At 38.1% G+C, this 24391-nt stretch overlaps 1 protein-coding gene across 1 annotated transcript in view; it reads left to right on the top strand.

Moving 5' to 3' along the window:
- Positions 1 to 24391, top strand: part of ADAM12 (ADAM metallopeptidase domain 12) — a 350980-nt gene that overhangs the window by 320641 nt on the left and 5948 nt on the right. Inside the window, exons 17-21 of the mRNA XM_070752490.1 lie at positions 1457 to 1534; positions 2860 to 2968; positions 10093 to 10225; positions 14989 to 15100; positions 21221 to 21397. Coding sequence (XP_070608591.1) covers positions 1457 to 1534; positions 2860 to 2968; positions 10093 to 10225; positions 14989 to 15100; positions 21221 to 21397 — 609 coding nt within the window. The remainder of the gene's footprint in view (positions 1 to 1456; positions 1535 to 2859; positions 2969 to 10092; positions 10226 to 14988; positions 15101 to 21220; positions 21398 to 24391) is intronic.

A 24391-nucleotide genomic window follows, 5' to 3' on the forward strand; every position in this document is an offset into this window, starting at 1 on the left:
GGAAAATAACTCATACTTGGCTTTCAGAGATTACGAAAGAGGAAATAGAATTCACTCCAGAAGCTATTCTATTAGGAGTTTGGAGAAAACACTACTCAAAACAAACAATGCTTCTTACAACACACATAAACACCGCAACGAGAATTGCGATAGCACAACTCTGGAAAAATGACCAGACCCCAAAGGAAGAATTAATTATAGATAAGATATATACATGCGTGGAGATGGACGAACTCACTAACTCAATTAAGGGAAACAAAATCACGGAATCAAAACGAACATGGTAAAAATGGCATGAATGGGTTCAAAAGAGAATATAGAAACAATATAATAAGAAGCAACAGTACAATGGAAACAATCTACAGCTACCTTGTAAAAAGTTTTATTTACCAGTTATTGAATATAATAAATGTTAGAATATAAAAGTATGAAATATAATGTATATAATGGAATGTAACAGGTAAAAATATATTATAAGAATTTTAATAGAGATGGTTTATAATCTGTAAAACAGAATAATGTGTGATTTGAACTATATGTGAAAACTCAATAAAGAAATTTATTTTTTTTAAAAAACAGTTTGGTGGCCTGCTCATCCCATCCCAAAATATACATATCTAGAATTCCTCATGGACCTACATGGTCATTGGGAGACCAAAATGCTGGGCCCTTGATCTGATGTAATATCAGATTTAAATCCTTTATGTTTTACATCCTTGAATTCTTAACTTTGAAATACACCATACTCAGTGTGGCACAGAAATACAGTTGTCCTAAAGACATAAAATATAGCAGTCAGTGAAGAAACAGATTTCTGAAAGAAAAGAGGATAGATTGATGCATGCACACTGTTCTATGAATAAGGTAGTCATGATACTTCCTACATATTCTATAACTGCAGATTTGTTCCATATTCCAAGTTATTTCATTCAGAACCAGAGGTGGGTTCCACTAGGTTCGGACCGGTTTGCCCAAACCAGTAGGGATCTGCTGGTAATGTCACAATGAGGTCAGCAAACCAGATCAGTGCCAATCCATGGGCACTGCAATCTTTTTTTAAAAAAAAATCACAGTTTTAAAATTTATTTTTCTGGTTCTGCACATTCGTCACCTTTTTATTTGGGGTGTTTGCAGTGCGAAGGCACGCATGCAAAAGCACGCACACATCCTTGAGGTGCAGCTATATGGTGCCAGAACAAGAAAACTGGCAGCAAAGTAAGTTGGAACCCACCCCTGTTCAGAACCCTTTGGGTCTTAGCATCTTGATATATTATTTCATGGTGCAATATTAGTTGATAGATTTACTAAATCTACTAAATCAAATATTAGTTTAAAATCTTAACCAGAAGCGATTGACTATTCTGTCTTGAATTAGAACTACAACAGAGAAAGAAAAATCCAATTGTTTAGTCTTTATACCATAAATTATCTTTTGCCTGCTTTTATGTCTTTACAGATCTGTCTTAATCGCCGCTGCCAAAACACCAGTGTATTTGGTGTTCATGAATGTGCAACAAAATGTCACGGACGTGGGGTAAGTATTACAGATTCAATTTTTTATAGCCAGTCAATCTCCAGCTGAGCAATAAATCATTCATTGGTTACAGCACTTAAAACGGTGATTTTTTTTGGTAATATATCTGTCAGGTTATTTTCAGCCTCGGCTTCCAGAAAGATCAATTTTCAATGCCCTTTCAATGTCCAAGAAAGGAAATGTGGCTTTTATTTGTCAAAGCAATATTGCTGGTCACAGTGACCTTATCTTTGCAAAAATTAACATTCAGCAGTTTAAAAGCTAGAATGAGTTCACTTATGCTCTTGTTAACATTTCAGGCATAATAGACTGGGGCAAAGGATTCTTTCAAATGTATCCAGCTGTTTGGAACAGAGGTTGATAGGCATGTTCAGCTAAGGAGGTGTAACAGAACTGAAATATTTTAAAAATATTTTGCCAAAAAAATGAAGTTAAAATATTTAATGAGTCAGCCCATCCTTCAGATCTCCAAGGAAATGTTCAGGAAGGGGGGGAAATCAATTATGTAATTAAAATATAAATATATTAAAAGCAGCATAACCCATCATTAGTATAAACAGTGTTTCAGATAATGAAGCAAGACAGAAATTATATGTGACAGGCAGAAGCAGATATGATTTATTTGTGCCTTGGATGATCAACCTTCTAAACTTTAGTGGTGGAAACCTCTCTTCAGGCAGCCCTTAGCTTAACCACACATGCTTGAATCTTTTTCGTGGTATTTTGTTCTAGCATATAGCAGCATTTACAAGTGTTTCAGTAAGACACTTAACTACGCACAAAACCACTGGGCACTTTTTTTGTTGTAGTTTCTTCAGGCCTGTAAGTCTAGGTACAGTTTAGTAGATCTTCACTGATCTAAAAAAGCAATGAAGGCAATAAGCAAATCCTAGGACCCCTTAAAGTTATAATCAATAATAATATAAAATATTCTAGGGACAAACTAACTCCTTGCAAAATGTGCTGCCTTCTAGCATACCAACAATCTATTGACAGTATTATTAGGTTATTATGGTTTGAATCGCAGCTTCCACATTAGAAAGTAAATTGTCAACATTCATTCAAGGGGACATTCTAGAAGAGAAATTGCTATCAAAATAATTCTGGACCAACATACATTGTGATCCTACAGTTACTTTTCAATTCTGGAGTCTGTTTTTGTTCCACTTGGAGTTACATTTGGAACAATCTATAAAATGGTGTAGTCTTTGTAACATCGCAAAGCACAATTGCTGTATCTTATTTACTTTTTTTATTTTTATGATAGGCATAAATCTTTGGTAGTGCTTTCTCTGCTCATATTTGTACATGGTTTTGCTTTTGAGGTCTGCAACAACAAAAAAAATTGCCACTGTGAGGCTCATTGGGGTCCTCCCTTTTGTGATAAGGCAGGATTTGGTGGCAGTGTTGACAGTGGGCCACTACGACGATCAGGTGAGTAAACAGACAAAAGAAAAGAGAAGATAAATGGAGGAATTGGCTTTGGACATCAGATTATCTAGGGATCCAGTTTTTATATCTCAGTATCCACTTCTAGCTGCCATTGTAGAATAAATAAATTGAATTATGTGTAGGGTGGTGCCTTGTTTCACTTTAAATGCAAAGGTAGTTACAGCTGTAATTCACTGATTGTGCCTAGAGCCATTTATGGTAACAAAAGACTGTTCATTCTCATCCATAGACTTTTCCAAATACTGTAAAATCTTTCTATTTCATTGTTTTGTGCTGGGACATCTTCATGTATTCCACCTTTGTCCTGTTGGCTCTTTTATGCAATAGCACTGGGTCTTTCATATGACAGCAGCATAATATAAATGACAGACCAGTACAAGCAATTTAATACAGAGAGAGGAAACTTAAGATCACAGATGAACTTTTGGAAGGATTGTGTTTTTTATATTCTGCCCCATCGCTACCCATTCCTCCATCCAATTGAATGCTGGGCTTTTTAAGACCCATTATCCTGAAAGATCAGAATTATAGTCACTGTCCCAGAGAGCCAAAGCAATTTAGACTTGAGTACTCACATAATAAATAATGTTGGAGGTTGAAACATTCTGGATGTGTTTCCAAGCCATTCCTGAGAATGGTTTAATACTTATAACAGAAAATTTATTTATTTATAGGAATTATATAGGCAAAAGTATAGCATCTAGTTGCCACAAAGAAGTAAATCAATTCTCCAAAGCACCTGAAAACAGGACAAGAGGCAAAGGATGAAAACTAATTAAGGAGAAGATAGAAATAAAGAGATAAAATTATCCTGATAAAACTAGCAATCAATGGAACAGCTTGCCTTTAGAAGCTGTGGGAGCTCCATTGCTGGAGGTTTTTGAAAAGAGATTGGACAGCTATTTGTCCAGAATAGTATGTTTTCTCTTATTTGAACAGGTTGGATGAGAAGACCTTCAAAGTTCTTTCCAATTCTTCTCTTCTCTCCTCTCCTCTTCTCCTCTCCTCTCCGCTCTTCAGTTCTATTCTATTCTATTCTATTCCATTCCATTCTATTCCATTCTAGTGTGCTGGCAGAAAAAGAATCTTGATTAGCAGTGTTGGACAAAAATAGGGGGAATGAAAGGTAAAGAGAGAATGCAGAGGAAAACTTACCGTAACTCTGTATTTACATGCTACTTTGTTATGAGAAGGTCATGAGGTGCTACAGAATCAGCACTATCAGATTTGCACCTCAAACAAATACTTTTGCTGTTTTGGAATTCCACAGAGCAAATTTCATGGTTGTTTTTGTTAGCATTACTCCATACAAAGTTTGGGAATTTCCAAGAGCAAAAGTAATTTTCTCCCATTTATATTAATTGTAAATATCAATGCTTCATTCCTAGAAGGCTTTGAAATTTGTTAATATTGAGTTGTTCTTGCAGAATAATATACTTAACTTTTTGCTAAAGGAAATAGCAAAGATCTTTCCATCAGAATAAAATAACATATTTTGCAGGCATGTTCAGGGAGATTATGAAGCATAGCCAGCTGTGAAGTTGTACGAGTGGCTAGCCAGTCCTCAGAATACCCTTTGCAGTCCAACCTTAAACTTTATCTAACTGTTTTTATGCCCATTGTTAAAAAGGCAGGTATAACACTAGGTTCCTCATATAGGTCACTAAACTTCATCTGGATATAGCATACTTTGCTAGCCTAGACAGCAGCTCCAAACTTAAATTGTCTTGACTTAATGCACCACAGTCAGTCTTGACTTCAGTCTTGATATCCTTAGAGTATTGTTGACATTTTCCACATCATTCTTTCCGTTCCTTAACTAAAGATGTGATGGTTGATTAATAGGAAACTTAGTAGTAACTACGTTAATTTAAATAAGATCCACTGATTCATACAAGATCACCTCACCCAATTGTCATTTAAGAAAAAGAATTTAGAAGGTTTACAGATGAGCGAAAGCACATACAAATGCATTGATATATTTACTGAATTTTAAATATCTTGTGATCCTCCAAGATAACTTTGTTGAAGAGCTACATATTAAATAAACAGCTATGCCTATGCAGTAGCCAAAAAGAAAAGTAGAGTCCTTTCCAGCCTACTTAAAGCTCATCAATTTTTCCACAGGCTTCTTTCTATGCATGGATTGATAGGAAAACTTTTCTTGTTCCTTAACCTTTCATTTTTTGGCAACCCCCTAAAATTTATATTTTCCCTTTATTCTGCCTGCAAATCTAAGACTGCTTTATGTGTTCCTGAAATTGGGTAGGAATTGATTTTCCTCTTGTAAATCATATACAGCCAAGCCTTTGAAGTCTGTAAAGATATTTCTGTGTTGATTGCATGTAAGAACAGAATCAGAGCTACATTCGTACCTACCACTGAAGTCTGAAAATGATCTCAATTTAGAGAGGATGGATGGGATACACCGCATTATTAAAATTAAAATGAGATGCATTTACTGCAAAGTTATGATAGTGAGCTGAGTTTGTGACATCATACAGATCTCTGTATCAGTACAGTGGCATAATGATTTTATAGTAAGAGGAAGTTGGTTTAAATTAAAATGTAAGAAAGAGTTCTTATTTAGATAAGAATCCCTTCTTGGAATTATAAAAAAAAAAGTAAGTCCAGGAGTTGAATAAATGAATTTAATCACAGTTCAACATTACTTATATTCAGCAGAATTCTTACTGACTATATAACGGCAAGTAACAACACTGTGAAATTTGAATGTGCTTGTGTCTTTGCATTTTGCTTTTTCATTTAAAGCCTCTTTCATCCAATTCTTTATCATAACAAATAAACTTAATAAACCCCATGGATATGATCACATTGATGCTAAATATATTCTGCTCAATCTCTTTCCCAGGAATTTAAATAGGATTTTGATATATTATATTGATCTTTTTTCCCATTGGTTTTACTTTATCCTGGAGGTGAAGGAAGGGCACAACCTGTGCTGTCACACATGCAGTGAATAGAATTGATAATGCCAACAAAAAAAAATATGGGTGCAGGATGGAAAGAGAGTAAAAAATGGTACCAAAAGGTTTAGAAATGTGATCTCTTTCACTTTTCCTATCCTGTCACCAGATATATCAGTAGCTTCTGGTGCTTGCCAGAAGTGTAAGTCTCAGCCATCAATGGAAGGGTAAAGAAACAGTCAAGTGTTATTTATTATACTACTTGAAAGGAGAGATCCAGGAAAGAGACTACAGTATCTTATGTTACGGCTGTGATGGTGCAGTGTTTAGAATGCAGTACTGTATTGTAGGTTAACTCTACCCAGAGCCAGGAGGTCAATCGTGACCAGCTCAAGGTTAATTTAGATTTCCATCCTTCCAAGAGCTGTAAAATGATTATTATTAAGATTATTGGGGGCAATATGCTGATATTGTAAACCGCCCAGAGAGTGCTGTAAATCATTATAAGGCAATGCATAAGTCTAAGTGCTACTGCTATTGCTTTTTAAATAAATATCAGTGAACACAAAATGTTTTTAATTTTAAATAGAGGCAGAAATCCACTGTTCTGTTCTAAATTTTTAAACTGCTCAATCGCTAAAACTCTGTGGGCAGTTTACCACAAACACACTAAAAAAATACATAAACTGATAAATTCGAGTATCCAATATACCCAATAAAATATAAAGATACCATACGAACTAGGCAGAAGCAATGTGGTTCGCATATCTAAAACAATGTGAATTCAACTATGATGAAAAAGTTTTGGAAAATGAAAATGTGTTCTTTTATTTATTTTTATTTATTTATTAATAGAGTTGAAAGGGACCGTTAGGTCATCGAGTCCAACCCTCTGCCTGAGCAGGAAACCCTACAGCACCCCAGCCAAATGGAAGTCCAATCTCCTCTTGAAGGTGTCCAGAGTTGGGGAGTTCACCACCTCCCCTGGCAGGCAGTTCCATTGGTTGATCGCTCTGACCGTCAGGAAGTTCTTCCTTATTTCCAGGTTGAATCTCTCCTTGGTCAGCTTCCAACCATTGTTCCTCGTCCGGCCCTCTGGTGCCCTGGGGAATAAAGAGACCCCCTCCTCACCGTGGCAACCCCTCAAGTATCTGTAAACTGCTATCATGTCCCCTCTAGACCTTCTTTTTTCTAGGCTGTCCATGCCCAGTTCTCTCAATCTCTCTTCGTAAGTCTTGGTTTCGAGTCCCCTAATCATTTTGGTTGCTCTTTTTTGCACCTTCTCCAGAGTTTCGATGTCTTTTTTGTAGTGAGGTGACCAGAATTGGATGCAGTACTCCAGGTGGGGTCTGACCAGGGCATAGTAGAGTGGTATTAGTACTTCCCTGGTCTTGGAGCGTATTCCTCTGTTGATGCAGCTTAGGATTGAGTTGGCTTTTTTGGCTGCTGCTGCACATTGCTGACTCATGTTTAGTTGATTGTCCACCAAGACTCCAAGATCTCTTTCGCAGTCACTACTGCTGAGTGGGGTATCTCCCAGGCTGTATGTATGTCTAGGGTTCTTTTTGCCGAGGTGGAGGACTCTGCATTTGTCAGTGTTGAACCTCATTTTGTTGGTATGGGCCCACTGTGATAGTCTGTCTAGGTCTTCTTGTACTCTGAGCCTGTCCTCAAGGGTGTTGGCTACCCCCGCCAGCTTGGTGTCATCTGCAAATTTTATTAGTTCCCCTTTTATTCCCTCGTCCAGGTCGTTGATGAAGATGTTAAAGAGTACAGGACCCAGGACAGAGCCCTGTGGTACTCCACTGTCTACTTTTTTCCATGTGGATTTGGTGCCGTTGAGGACAACTCGTTGGTTGGTCAGCCAACTGTTTATCCATCTACATGTGTAGTAATCTACTCCATTTTTTTCTAGTTTGTGGATTAGGAGATTGTGGTCGACTTTATCGAAAGCCTTACTGAAGTCCAAGTATATGAGGTCCACTGAGTTGCGTTGGTCAACTGACTTGGTTATGGTGTTGAAAAATGATATGAGATTGGTTTGGCATTATTTGTTTCTGATGAATCCGTGCTGGCTATTGGATATGATCTTGTTTGTTTCTAGGAAGTGGGTAAGTTGTTTTTTGATTATTTTCTCCAGTATTTTTCCAGGTATAGAGGTCAGACTGATTGGTCTGTAGTTACCTGGGTCGGTCTTTTTGCCTTTTTTGTGGATGGGGACTACGTCAGCTCGCTTCCAGTCTTCCGGTAGGTCTCCAGTGATCCAGGATATTTGGTAGATGAGGAGGAGTGGTTCCGCTATGGTGTCTGCCAATTCTTTTAGGACTTTGGGGTGAAGTCCGTCTGGCCCTGGTGATTTGTATTCGTTGAGTTCCCTCAGGTAGTCCCTCACTGTGCTTTTGTCTATGTTGAGTTCGGTTCTGGGGCAGTTTGTTGCAGTTAAATTGCAGATTGGTTGGAGGGAGGTTCCCTTTTGTGTGAAGACTGATGCAAAGTAGGCATTGAGTAGCTGTGCTTGGTTATTGCTGTCTGTGATTTCTCTACCCTCTTCGTTTTTTAGTGTGATGATTGTTTCTTTGATTTTCTTCTTATTGATGTGTTGGAAGAATCTTTTTTTGTTGTCTTTGACTTCCGCTGCAAGGTGTTGTTCATATTGTGCCTTTTCTGTTTTTATTTTTTGTTTGCAGGAACTGGCTGTTTGCTGATATTCCGCTTTGGTTATGAGTCCTTCTTTCCATTGTTTGTACTTAGTTTTTTTTCCTTTTATGCCATCTGCGAGGGCTTTGTTTAGCCATGCAGGTTTAGTTTTGGTTTTCCTGTTTTTCATTTTCATGGGGATTGCGTTGTTTTGGGCGTCTATGATGCTGTTTTTTAGGATCACCCAGGCTTCCTGAGTGGTTTTTCCTTCTAAGAGTTTGTTCCAGGGGCATTGTTCAAGGTTCGCTCTGAGCTTGTTAAAGTCCGCTTTTCTGAAGTCTGGGACTGTAGTGGTGTTGGGTATAGTAGCTAGTGATTGCACTATGTTGAATTTGAGGATGACGTGGTCGCTCTCTCCCAGTTTCCCTTCTTCTTCTGTTCCCTCTATTGTTTCTTCCCTGTTTGTTAGTATTAGGTCTAATATAGCATTCCCTCTGGTTCCTGTTTCAACTTTTTGGGTTAGAAAGTTGTCAGCTAGACTGGAAAGAAATTTGGCAGACTTTCCGCTTGGTGCTAAGTTAGTTTTCCAGTTGATGTCTGGGTAGTTGAAGTCCCCCATTATTGTCGTGCTGTGTTTGTTGCATATGTCTGTTAGTTGGCATGTGAAGAGGTCGTCCATTGTGTCTGTTTGATTGGGTGGTCTGTAGTATACTCCAATTGTGGTGTTGCTCTTTTTTTCTTTTATGTTGACCCATATGATTTCTAGGGGGTTATCATCTTTGGTTGGATGTAGTTCTGTGGCAGTGCCAAAATTAGGTAATGTGATCACCATTTGCATGCTTCACAGCCAGATTCTGACAAGCAGAGTTAGTGGAAAGGCTGACAGTAAAATCATTAGAATTGCCGTTCCCAACTGTGGTAAATAAATGAGAACTAACTTCCTTCCTTCCTTCCTTCCTTCCTTCCTTCCTTCCTTCCTTCCTTCCTGCCTGCCTGCCTGCCTGCCTGCCTTCCTGCCTTCCTGCCTTCCTACTTACCTACCTACCTCATGCCCACAAACATGCATACAATCTCTTATCAATACCTATGTAATGATTATATTGAGTTATAGGCCAAAAAAATGATACAGAACATCAATTCTAAAAAGACAGGGCAATTTCTTGTCAATGACTAATGCGACTTTAATTTCCCCATATATTTTGCCCAATTTTGCTTAATTTTTCCCAAGTGGGGCTCCCAGATCTCTGCTTTCATAATCTCAACCAGTGTGATCAATAAGGAATAGTGATTCCTCTTGGGGTAAAACTATCATCTTAGGGAAACCTAATGTATTCATTGCTACATTATTTGAGCCACAGAGGATGAAAGCACAGAGTATCTGTAAACATGCCTTTCACTAATTTCAAATTAGTCCTTAATAGTTCTTTGTTTATGTGTGTGTATATATATGCATGATTGTGGATTAGGAATACTGCTGCCCAAAAACCTAAGTAAGTGATTTTTCATTTAATCTTTTCTTAATTATGGATTTGTTTGTTTTAGATAACAGAAGCATAATTGCAATACTTATAACCATCCTATGCCTTCTGGCAGCAGGTTTACTTGTGTACTTCAAGAGGAAAACGTTGATTAGAGTGTTCTTTATTAACAAGAAGACTACAATAGAGAAACTTAGGTATGGTATTTAACATTGCTCTTTTTTGAAACTGCAACCTCAGAAAAAACTACCCATTGTCTATTGTTGGCTAATGTCTTCCAAAATGAATATTATCTATATTATGAATATAAGCAGCTTGGGATGGTAGTTGGGCTATAAATAAATTGGATCACTTCTCAGTTACAACAACCAGCCATTCAAACAGACCAAAACCAGACCATGACACAGCAGTATCTGAACAAATAACACTTATTTACATTACACAGACAGTACTTAAAACCAAAGACCATGCCTCAGTAACAACAGCCGGCCAATCAAAATGTCTGAAGTCAGACCATGACTCAGAAGCAGCGGAACAAACAACATCCACACTAATTTGCATCACATAAAAAGGTATTTAAAGACCAGGGCTCTGACAGAGGAGCGCAATTCAAAGCGCACAAAAGATGTCTCCCCAAATGGTGATGAAATGTTTGCAACCAAATAGCCAAATTCAGAGCTCAGACCAACAGCCCTATTATTTATATTATTTCATTAATATTATTTATTACAATGAAACATTTTGGTTTATTCAGTCAGAAGTAAAGTTTTGCCTGAATGTATGAATGTGTAATTTGTTTTTATTTGTATATGAAATCGAACAAGTGTAATATGTGTTAAAGGGCAAAAGGGATACTATTAGTTCAAAACAGAAACAAGATATGAGGAGTTATTAGAGGAATTAAAAACACAAAGATCCAGTAAAGCAGAAATGGGAGGCCTGGAGCAACAGTATAAAACCACAGGTGGTGGTCAAAACTCTTAGACACGTTTGATAAATAGTTTTTTATTATTATTATTGTTCTGTCTGGGTCACTCCGGAAGCTATGACCAACCCAAAAAGATAAGCCAGACACACCGGTTGAATCCAAACACAGTTTTATAATGGTAAAGAGAAAAGAAGCCAACAGAAAATGTCCTTACAGATCAGGAAAACACTGGAACTCCAAATAGATACACGAAGGCAATTGTTCATACAGAAACACGGGATCCTTAATGCCAGACAAGGCTGTTGAGCCAACAGACACACCCCTCCCACCAGTCTTCAAGGCTGCTGGGCCACGAGCCAGGAACAAAAATGCTGAGAGAAAATGCAGATAACACCAACTCCCCTTTGATAACACTCCACACTGCCAGAATGGTTGTCATGCCTTATAAACCCTTCCCTGCTAATGAGGACCACACCCAACCCCCTGGTGTTCCTCATTCAATGCTGATAATATCTACGCAGTTGATTTCTCCTTTGAGCTATGCGTCTCTGCCGCATACTAATGATAGCTTGTGCGTCATCATCCAGGGACTTCAGGGAATCACAGCTACTTGCTTGAAATAGCGCTTCCCCAGGGCTCCCAGGCCTTGCATCACCTTCATTTTGGTGACTGCTGTCTGCACTGTCTGACTGCAAAGAACTCTCCTCTCTGCTCTCAGCCTCCCCCAGGCATGGAGCCAGCAGAGATGCAGCTGGTCTTTGATCTGGCTCAGGCTGAACCACAACAATTATTTTAATTTCTCTTTGCTTGTAGCTATTGCCTGGGAAGAGAAGGAATGACAAAATGTGTCAGAAAGAGAAATAAAAATTAACTTCACTCACTTTGCATTTTAGCTCCATCAACTATTTGATTTAGCCCTACTAGTCATTATCATTTGACCCTTCAACCCAGTATCTCTGCATAATTGTGTCCCTCAACAGAATAAAATCTGGTTTGGCCAGCAATGAGGCACCGTGTCTCTCATGTTAGATTTCTTATTTTTAAAAAATATAAAGGCATCATCTGAGGAAAACAGTCTTAATGAGATTGGAGCTGATGTGGAGTGGGGAATTAACTTTTTCCTCCCTTGTCCCGGAAAATCTCTCTTAAGAAAGAGAAATTATTTTATTAATTTGATTGATATCCCACCTTTTTTTATCAAGGTGATCAACAAGACACAAAGTGAAACAAAACAATAAGCATAGTTAAAGAAGTATATAAATATTAAACTCAATATTTGTATTTGTTGGGGAGTTCATATGCTTATTTTGCTGTAATCTGGGCCAGTTGACGATCCATTACTGGGAAAGACTGGAGATGGTTCTTTTAATACCTAAAATGGACAAGATATTGAAGGGGTTATTTTCTCCTATTCATTCATCTCAAGTAGCAAAGCTTTCTTGTTTCACCTATGTTGAAAGGGATTACCTAAACACAGGGTAAGGCTTTTTAGTTGCTATTTTATGAAAAGGAACATTAAGGTTTAAGACATTAAGGGCTTGAAAACTTTATATAATATTTGAAATAAAATGTGTGTTTGACCTCGTTTGCTTACCTTTGCTACCTTTTGGTTGATAACCATTGTTTATAGTAGATTTATTTCAAGGACTTAATTGTCATTGTTTTATATAATGTAGGCACATTACAAAGATGAAAAATATTGTAACTATTGTGAATATAAATCCTTTGGATTTTTTTCCCTGGCATTAAATCAAGATGACAGCACTTTGTGATGTTCTTGTTGTTGTTTATCATTTTGTTTTGTGGCAAGCAATTAAAAAGTAAAAGGTATTTGCCTGCTTGAAAGATTGAAAGATTGGAAGTAGCCTTTTGTCTCTAGCCCATTGAATGAAGCACAATATCCATAGCGAAGGTCATTACTTCTTAAACACCAGCTTCATTAGAAGTATCCCTTGGGGGCTATAAAGCAACATTTCCACAGATTGCCAGAGCTAATTTAACAGACTGGTGGTTCTAAACAACAAAAGATCAATATTTTTATTCTTGCAAGAATATTGAATGGATTTTGCAGTTGCTGTTACTAAAACAAAACTAATAAAGATAAAGGAGCATTAGAATAGAATAACAGAATTGGAAGGGACCTTGGAGGTCTTCTAGTCCAACCCCCTGCTTAGGCAGGAAACCCTATACTACTTCAGACAAATGGTTATCCACCTCCTTAAAAACTTCTAGTGTTAGAGCGTTCACAACTTCTGGAGGCAAGTTGTTCCACTGATTACAATTGTCACAGCAGCAAAGATTATGAAGAGTACAGACAAGTTTTTATAGATAGTCCTATCTATCTATCTATCTATCTATCTATCTATCTATCTATCTATCTATCTATCTATCCATCCATCCATCCATCTATCTATCTATCTATCTATCTATCTATCTATCTTAGGAGGTTTTCTTAGAAGGGTGTTCCTTATTAAGGCTTATTAACATCATGTACTGTTTAAATACTATATGTGGAATTTGTTCATTATGCAGTATGTCATTCATATCCAGAAAAATTAATTCCTTGAAACAACTGTGGTACAGTTACTCAAGATATAAAGTAGGCAAGCAAACAGTGCTCAGCCATACTACCCTGTTCCTTCTACCTGTTTTCTTAAAGATTGGCTAAAATAGATTTATTAGAATTTTGTAAAGTGTTCTTTAAAAATCAAACTTTACAGAATTTGCTATTTTTCTCAGACAGAATTTGTATTAAATAACCTCATAAAAGGGTTATCACCAGCTGTTTTATCCCTACAAATAAAGAGTGAATTTTGTAGCTCCTATTGGGTGGTTGCTCTTCGGGTTTTGAAGGTACAGACATTTTTTTTAACTCACTACAGTATTCATGAGATAAATGTGGGGAGACCAGAGACAGAGACAGGCAGACATGCACAGAGAGAGATGAAATAATACACCTAAAACAGTTTTCAATAAGCTTACAATAATTGTATGACTATCCTATAGCAATCTATGCAAGCTACAAGTATCATAGGAGACTGCAGTTGTAAACAATCTATCTTGAGATCCATAATGTAGAAAAATAAAGCATACTTTTAAAAGGCTAAATGTAATATCTGGAGTTGAGACTAGTAGATCATATCCATAAAGTAGGAATTGCAATATGCCTACATTTTGCCTACACATATGCCTATAAGCTAATTTCTAAAAATACTCTAATTCAGTTGTTTTAGCCACAAGAAGGTTAATATAGAGATTAAAAGGGCATGTCAGGCTCCAAAAGACTCATTGTGATTCCTTCAAGCATCAATCTAGAGAAGTATTTATATCTCACAGGATTGTAACCATAATGAAATTAAATATGGACCTATAATCAATTAGCACAATGCATAATACAGAATCTATTCAACGCAGATATTGTGCTGTATTGGCATCCCAATGGAGCTATTGAGATCATAATTGGAGTCCTAGTGGACAACCATTTAAATATGAGCCAGCAGTGTGCAGCAGCTGCCAAAAAAGCCAACACAGTTCTAGGCTGCATTAACAGAGGGATAAAATCAAGATCATGTGAAATGTTAATACCAATTTATAAGGCCTTGGTAAGGCCACACTTGGAATACTGCATTCAGTTTTGGTCGCCACAGTGCAAAAAGGATGTTGACATTCTGCTGGCCACATGGCTGCAGAAATACCTTCAGACCATGTTGCTTAATTGCCTTGAAATGGATATGTATGCTGTCCCCCATAGTCTACAACAACTAGCGGAATAAAACTCACAGGAACTCCTTTACATTTTTTATTGCAGTTTTAGGTCATTGTCAAGGATGCAGTGGTCAACTCTAAAGCCAGCTTGATCATCTGCCCATATACTGTATGCTCCAAATCATGGATGTCAAACGATATATGACATATCGTGACATTTTTTGTCTTTGCAGAGCCGATGTGAGTGTGGTATTATATCAAACTATAACCCCAATGTTGTATTTTCCAAGTAGTAACTATCTTTTAATACATGTGTTTGCATTGCAGGTCTGTGAGCCAAACAAGACCTTCCAGTTCATCTGAATCTAATCATGTTCATACTGCAACATCCCTCAGTAAGAAACTAGCCAAAAAGCCACAAAATCCAACCACACCCAAGGTGGGTTTTCTATAGTTGAAGTAAAAGTAAAGTCAAAGACTCCCTTGAGTCAAGCTCAGCTGCAAGTGTCCATATGGATATACATGTATCTGTATAGTTTTTTTAATTATCAATAATTTGCCATTGCCTTCTTCCAGGATCTGAACAGCCTTTGGACCCATTTGCACCTATGTGTAAGGATATTTAATTGGATATATCATTAAAAATGATTTTAATGTTTTTCTCTGTTATTATTTATAATATTTATGTATTATATGCCTTTTCCAACCTGCAGCACAAGTCAGAGAAACACAGTAATTACAGAAATGTCATCCCCCAAAGAATTCAAAATGTAACAACCTGCCAATTAAAGAAATATCTTCAGCTAATACACACTAACTATTGTAGCTGTGCATATAGCATCTTACAGTAGAGCCAAGTGCAAATATATCCAGAATTTTTATAAAAAATGAATTAATCTTGAAAATGCCAATCCTGGGTAGCATTAGATTAGGAGCATATGCCTAGAGTTAAGTGTCATAGGTATAGAAATGATATAAAAATAATGGCCATGGAAAAGATTTAGATAGCCTGTAAAAGATAAGGTCTGTTATCATTATGTCTAATCTGGGATAAATTAGGACAAAGTATTCAAGGAAAGGTAAAGAAGGAAAAAGAGGAAGTAGTGAAGGGAGAGGATTGAACGGAAGTAGGAGAGGAGAGAGAAGGTGCAAGAAGGTAGGAGGAGGAAGAGAGTTAGAAGGAAGAGAGCTCAAATAAATGAAGATAAACAGACTGAGAGATTGATACAAGATACTGATACATGGTTGCCTGGATAAAAACACATAATTGTGTATGTTACTAATGAACTTTAAAGTATATGTATTGATATATCTATGGAATTTTGGAAGAGAAAAATAATTAGCCACCCAGAATCCCTTGGGAAATGGGCGGTATACAAATCCAAATGTTCCTGTTGGTATTAGGAAGTTCATTACCATTGATGACAAACTGACAAAATGCCTATTGCAATGTCACAATGGAATTACCTAAAGGGCAAAATTTGCCTTGTTACATTGTGATGGGCATTTGATCACTTGTTCCTCTTCTTCCTTTCCTCTCACCCACTGCAGACACTTTATTTATTTTATTTATTTATTTTGTCAAAACGTGTACAAGATAGTAGGTATGGTATAGACATAAACAAAAGCAAAGTAGATACAGGTAAACATGGACAATAGGACAGTGGGACAGGATGGTAGGTACAAGGTACATGCTCCTTACAGACTCTTACGAATGGGGTTAGGTTGACTGTAGACAGTCTAAAGCAAGATGCTAGTCTTGAAGGATCTTCTGAAAATTATGCTTAGAACTTAGAGCTATGGACGAGGAGAGCTTTTTAAAAAAAATATGCACATAGGCCATCAGGTCCAATGGATAGAGATGGTTTTAGTTGCGTAGTGCTCTTCCAATATTATCTTCTGTGAAATTGATTTGTGTTAAATTGTTGCAGTTATTTGTGGTACGACTAGGAATTATTGGGCATGAGCCATTGCTGTTTACAAAGACTGAGCTGAAGAATGTGTTAAAGAGGTTGGCTTTAACGGCTTCATCATTATATTCTTTACCCTCCTTTGAGGGGTGAGATTGATCTCAAGTTTTAAGTTGGTTGTTTAATAAAGTTGTAGGAGGCACGTGTGGATTTCATACATAGTAGTTTTTCTTCTTAATTGATATAATAATTGATACATTCAGTTTCAATCTTTGGTTGGTGACAAAGATTTTTGTAGCAGTTTTTAAAATTAGCAATGTAGCCAGTTTTGTTTTTCCACCAAAGAGATCTTTTTTTGGATTGGAGTTTTCTTATTTTTATGGGTGGTTTGTTTTTCTTGGTTTTGGTGATAATTTAATGACTCTTTGCATTTCGAGCAAAAAGATATTGTAGCAGTATTATAGTCAGAAATAATGTTTGCCAGTCAAGAGATGAGAGATCAGCATCTATGATATCATAATTGGCTTTTTAAAAGTTGTAATTGGTTATCCTTTTATTGTGGTAGTTTTTGTAAGGATGTATATTCAGACAAAAGTCAATCATACTATGGTCACTATTGGAAAAGGGCTCTATTATTTGTAGTCCATAAATTGAGTGTAAACTGATGAAGAAGATGAGATCAAGACAATTGGTCTAGTATTCTTTGTTACTAGCTGTTCAAGTCTACTATATTAGTAATAGCATTGTAAAGGGTTGAGTGTGTGGGTTTTGTTGAACATTAATTTAAGGTCCAGTTAATATGACCCTAAATAGGGTAGGTTGAGGTCACCAGAAAAATGAGGGTAGGAGGTTGCCTACATTAGTAATGAGGTTAGCTTGCTAGCATGTGTGATGTCGTTATCAGGGGCTCTGGGGCATAGTAGGAAGCGAAGTGTGGTATTTAGGGTCAGTTCTCAGATTATGGTTTCTGGAAGATCGAGTTCATGTCTAATTTGGATATTTTTAAGGTTTAGTGATTTTTTTTGTAGAAGATGGCGACGCCACTTCCTCTATGGGTTTCACAATCAGACTGGTAAACGTGATAGTCTCTTACTGTGATAATGGAGTGCATTTAGCCATGTTTCACAGACAAAAATAATGTAGAAGTTTTTAGAAAGGGGAGGAGTTTGGGTATTTTGTTCATGATGTTTCTTGCATTCATTAGTTATAAACCAGTAAACTTTAGCTATGAGCATTTATTATTTAAACAGATTCTGGCTATTTTCAGGAGCTAATAAAACCCCCTCCTAGGCAATGAATTCTGAGAAAAACACATAAGGTCCAGAATAGCCCAAATGTCCCCTGCCAAAAGATTATTGCAACAGTCTGTGCATAAAACAACTAAGGTATGCACCAATAGAACCTCTGTCAAATAAAGAAAGCAAAACACAAATTTGGTTAATGACTGAAATAAAATCAACACAGCCAGATTGGAAAATGCATACTGGTTTCCATGCTCAAGATGAATGAAGATTTTAAGAGCTGAAACAAATAAATGTACTGCTTTCTGGATTGCAGCCAGTTCTCTAAGACAGAAATAATGCTTTTTAAACATCGAAGGATTAGTGTTTGAGTAAGCTGTTAATTGGTTGTTAGTTGACTTCAGGAAAAATAAAGAGGGCATATTAAAAAAGAAGAGCCATTTAAACCAGCCCTGAAAGCAGTGACATTTAACCATTAATTTGTATATCTGAGAAGAAGCATATTGGTACAATTCAGCCAAAATGATTTTAACATTTATTTCAGTGGGGAAAGATAATTTTGTTCATGGCATTTTCCTGGGTTCTTCTCATCTGCTTTTCTTTAACTGCAATAAACTGAACTTGAAATGCTTAGTTTTAGTTGTGCCATATGTACTTAAACTGCTATCGATTTGCATATTGTTTTTATGGTCTATAGAACGTGTTTTACTGCAGGTTTGAAAGGAAACTACAGCCACTTATCTCCACAACCCCATTTCAGACACACCAACAGCCAAGCCTCCTACAACTGACTCCATACTATTGGGCTCACAATTCCTAGTGATCACAGAAAAGGAAGGGCAAGACCTATTTCACTGATAAAAGCCAGGAAAAGCTCCAGGCCCAGACCAGGTGGGGGTTGCCATTCCCATCGCTACCAGTGCAATGCGTGCACAGCTCTGGGTGATTGATGGGTGGTATGCATGTGCTGGCAAGATTTTGCTTCTGTGCTTGCACAGGAAGCAATATCTCATGAGAAGACTTGCGCAAGAGTGAGATTTTGGCACATGCACGGAAGCAAAAAATCATCGAAATCTCACGCATCTGTCCTCTCGTGAGATTTTGCTTTCTGCGTATGCACAGAAGCAAAATCTCACCAGGACGTGCGTGCGCACCCACCGGTCACCCAGAGCTGCATACGCATTGCACTGATGGCAACAGGAATGGCAACCCCCGCCTGGTCAGTAAGGAACCCAATGCTGGCCCAGACAAGATAACTCCTTCTTGCTTGAAAGTCTGTGCTAACCAATTGGTTCCTGTCTTCACCTTGATCTTCAATAAATTGCAAGAAATATACTATGTTATTCCTTGCTTCAAATGCTCTACTAAATGTTCCTTCTTGCTTCAAATGCTCTACTAGCGACCAGTCAGGTCCCACAGAGTTGGCCTTCCCAAGGTCCTGTCAACTAGACAATGTCAATTGGTAGGGCGAGGGGAAGAGCCTTCTCTGTGGGGGCTCCTCTGGAATCAGCTCCCCCCGAAGATTCATACTACCCCCACCCTGCTTTCCTTCTGCAAGAGTCTTAAGGCTCATTTATGCTGCCAGGCCTGGGGCCATTAGATCCTTATTCCCTGGCCGATGAATGTGTGAGAGAAAGTTGATCAATTGGGAATGATTGTTTTTTATGGTTTTGGTTTTTTTTATATTTTTTATATTTTATATTTAATTAATTGGATTTAGGGTGTTATGCATTTTTTATTATATGTTGTGAGCCGCCCCGAGTCCTTGGAGAAGGACAGCATAAAAGTCCAATTAATAAATAAATTTGCCAAAGAAGCCCACCATCAAGGAACTAAATGACTACAGATGAGTTGCTCTAACATCTGTAGTTATGAAAACCATTGAAATGCTAGTGCTGTCCCACTTGAAAACCATCACGTATCTACTGTTAGACCCCCTACAATTTGCATACTGAGCAAATAGATCAACAGATGATGCTGTTAATATGGCTCTGCACTACATCCTACAACATCTTAAATTTCCTATGCAAGGGTCTTCTTTGTAGAAAGTCTTCTAACTAAGGTAAACCAGTTATCAGTATCTGAACACACTTGTAAGTGGATCATAAGCTTCCTAGCAAACATGTAGCAGCAGGTAAAGCTAAGCAGAATTACATCAGATACCTGTACAATTAGCACGGACCCCCCCCACCCACCCCGTAAGGCTGTGTGCTCTCTCCACTTCTCTTCCCTCTATATACCAATGACTGCCATCTCTAATGATCCATCTGTTAAACTATTGAAGTTTGCAGATGACACAACAGTGATTGGGCTCATTCGAGACAATGAGGAATCTGCATACAGACGGGGGGGGGGTTCAGTAACTAGCCTCATGGACAATCTGGAATTAAACACACTAGAAACAGTAGAAATGGTGGTAGACTTCAGGAGAAACCCTCCCATACCTCCACCTTTTACAATACTAGACAACACTAGACAGTATCTACAGTACAGACCTTCGAATTTCTAGGTTCTACATATCACATATCGCAAGAATTAAAATGGGCACCTAACATCAAAAACATCATCAAAAAAGCACAACAAAGAATGTTCTTTCTCCTCCAACTCAGAAAGCTCAAATTGCTCAAAGAGCTGTTGATACAGTCCTACAAAGGAATTACTGAGTCTGTCAACTGCACCTCTATAACAGTCTGGCTTGCAACCCAACAAGACAGACACAGACTTCAGAGGATAATTAGAACTGCAGAAAAAACAATTGCTACCAGCCTGCCTTCCATTGAGGACATGTATACTGCACGAGCCAAAAAGAGGGCCATGAAAATATTTACAGACCCCTTACATCCTGGGTATAAACTGCTTCAACTCCTACCCTCAAAATCATGCTATAGAGCATTGCACACCAGAACAACTAGAAACAAGACAGTTGTTTCCTAAATGCCATCACTATGCTAAACAAATAATTCCCTCAACACTCAAACTATTTACTAAGTCTGCACTACTATTAATCTTCTCATCATTCCCAAACCCCCATCTCCTCCCACTAATGACTGTATGACTGTAACTTTGTTGCTTATATCCTTATGATTTCTATTGATTGGTTCCTAATATGATTTGATTGCTTATTTTTATTTGTTTATTTGTTTGTTTGTTTGTTTGATTGTGTTTGTTTGTTTGTTTGTTTGTTTCTTTGACTTGTATGCCACCCCTCTCCGTGGGCTTGGACTAGATTCGGACTATTTGTACCTATCATTAGTATTTGGACCTGGACTATCATTAAGAGTTGTACTTTATGATTCTTAATGAATGTATCTTTTCTTTTATGCACACTTTTATGTATTTTATGTACACCAAGACAAATTCCTTGTGTGTCCAATCATACTTGGCCAATAAATTTCTATTCTATTTTAGAGAAACAACATACAACAGCAGTATCAGAAAAGAGATATCAGCTACTTTGTGAAGGCCCAGGATGTATCGAAATGGAGCCCACCAGAGAGGGTCCAGCCACATCTTTGTGAGCTTTCCGGTCAACAGCCTATGTTTGGAAAGGCGCTGCCCACCAAGCCCCCTCTGAAGTTTGACCTGGTAGGTCGTCTCCCCCACCTCCGTTTCTGTAGAACCTGCAACTTCTGGAGGCCCAGAGTAAACTGAGATTTCTTGCTGTTGAATGGAGAAGAAATAACTCTTTCTAACTCTTTTTATTTCTATCTGTCTATCACCTGCTGCAGTCAAGAAAACACTGAGGAGTTTCAAACTTAATCTCTTTGGGCATTTTTTTACTGGTTGATTCCATTCTAAATGGCTACACTAAACAGAATTGATTCTAGTTCATCTAATCGTTCCAGTCACCCTCAGCATGTCTACCTCCAGTGGCATCCTTACAATATTTGTGACATGCTGTCAAGTAGCTGTTTAAATTCTATATTATCTAGAATTCAGCGATGCCAGGGCTCTCTTCCATTTTTGCTTCTTTGTATGAGCCATGGTGGCTGGATGTCAGCAATTTGGCTGTTCAAATCTCACCAGGTTCAAGGTTGACTCAGCCTTCCATCTTTCCGAGGTCAGTAAAATGAGGAACCAGTTTGTTGGGGGGAAAAGGCTGATTCTGTAAACTGCTTAGAGAGGGGTGGGCTACTGCCTGGATGCGGGAGAACGCAGTGGGGGAGCAAAAATGGAGCTCCACCCCAGAGCACCCAATTTGCACTGAAAGATGTTGAAACAAAATGCATAAGCCACTCCCACAGTGTGGTAGTAAAAATTTTGGTAGCCCATCACTGATTGCAAAGCAGTGTAAAGCGGTATATAAATCTAAGTGCTATTGCTGTTGCTATTCTTGCTCCAAGAAAAATCAAATGACTGTGTTTGTCACATTATTAGATCTTGCAATGGTTTTAGTGTGGAAATGTTGCCGCCAGAGTTGTAAAAGGGAGTGTCCAGGCAGAGGTTCCAGTTACCAGCCACTACCGGTACACTCTCCGGAATCGTTGCGGGCGGATATGTGTCTGGCAGGTACATGCACTCCTGTTGGTGCAGGATTTGGCTTCTGCGCATGCGTAGCAAGAGAAATCTTGTGCAAGGACGCGCTCGCATGTGAGATTTTACCATTTTTCAGCAATTTCTTTGCTTCTAAGTATTCACAGAAACAAAAATGCTGAAAATCGGTGAAATCTCATGCGCAAGAATGTCCTAACACAAGATTTCACTGGCTGCACACACGCAGAAGCCAAATCTTGCGTGTTCACACATATGCACGCATCAGGGGCACGGAGATGCATACACATCTCAATTTCCACCACTGGGACTCCGATCTCAGCCATACCGGCTGCAACCCATTACTGGGAATGTCATTGTTGAAGAGGAGCGGGAGTATAGAAGTGCACCAATCAGTGAAGAGCTACCAAAATTTTTACTACCCACACTGTGGGCGTGGCTTATGGAGGATGCCTTGCATTTTCTTTCAACATCTTTCAGTGCAAATTGGATGCTCTGGGGTGGAGCTCCATTTCCGCTACCCCACTGCATCCCCCCGGGCAGTAGCCCACCCCTGGCCCCTGTTCAGATTCAAAGCAGAAAGGCTGCTTTGGAGGGAATGTGTGTGTGCTTTTGGGCACATTACTTTAAAAAAGAAGCTGCACCTTCTTCTGCATTTGCACCAGCTGCATGATCACAGAAATATGTTTGAATTAAAGAGGCATTTAAAAAGCAGTGACAAGGTACACTGATACTGTCACACTTTATTGGTGCTTTCATAATTGAAACATAAAGAAGCTGACATTTTTAAGGGAGTGCTGAAAGATGCAGTTAGCGTGCCAACATCCTCTCCAAGGCACGTTGACGCTTTGGGTCAGAAGTGCTGGATGTCACTAATCAATCACTAAATAATTAATGTTATATTTGAGTAGTTTTAGAAGGGATCTATAGATGGGAAATAGTCTTCACCCTATGCTCTCAGCTGATTCATCCTGGAAACCAGTGTGGTGGTGGCATCTGCAACATTGTAACACGGTCATCAAAATGACACAAGCAGTGTCATGTCATTGCATGTAAGCTCTGCCCCTTTTATACACATGTGACATCATAGGACATATGCAATGGCAAATGGGGATTATGGCACAATATTCCTTTCATCACCTCTGCAGAGACTTCTGCACCATAAGCCACTGATACAATTTTTACAAGTATTATGGAAAATATATGTGTTCAAACACTTATTTCTGAACTGAAACAATGACATCACAGGGCTTGACTGCAACTGGTGAAATTTCTATTTTGGAAGGAATCTGAAAATGAGCTGTCATATGTAGTTGGCCCTAGGTAGAACTATGTATCTTAGGACAGTGTCCAGGTCCTAAGGTTTTGCTGGCTATATATGATTTGATTCTCAGAATGCAACTTTTTTAATTTGTTCAATTTAATTGGGTCAAAACTATTTTTTTTTTCTGAGCCAGCCTGCTTCCATCTGTTGTTGCTTAGCGTTATTGCTCTTTTGCTAGGACGGTAGCCTAACCACTTCACATGTTCTGATTACAGCTCCATTGATTTGTTGGAAGCATTTGAAGGTACCCCAGCATAATTTTTGAGAGTTGCAATAACATTTGAAACATCGAACCAATCCCACAGATTGACCACAACTGCATTTCATAAAAACTATTAAAAGTGGAGTATGTTCTGCAACCCCAGTATATTGCTGGTTTTGTTTCATAAAAATTCTAGCTTGAAGAAATCTACAAAATTTGATATTTCATTTGTAACATTTTGATAATTCTGAAGTTGCTACTGTTTAAAGTGTATCTGTTTATTTGGAGATCTTATGTCTGGGGAAAAAATTGGCATTGACTTAGTCAGCTTTCACATTCCTTCGAAAATCAGTATACAGTAGAATAACTTTTTGATGGAATCTGTTTAGTTAGACCTCAAACCTAGATTTTTTTTTCCCCTGAAAGAAGCATGAATTGAATAGTACATCTCCTGCTGTTTACAAACCTCCTGAATGTGGTGGTGTTAATTATGATACCACCTCATTATCTTTTGCAAGCACTAGGCTGGGACTGTATGATGCAGCTGGCAGCTTTTTTTTCC

This window comes from Erythrolamprus reginae, chromosome 5 (genome assembly GCF_031021105.1).
Source record: "Erythrolamprus reginae isolate rEryReg1 chromosome 5, rEryReg1.hap1, whole genome shotgun sequence".
Taxonomy (NCBI): Eukaryota; Metazoa; Chordata; class Lepidosauria; order Squamata; family Dipsadidae; genus Erythrolamprus; species Erythrolamprus reginae.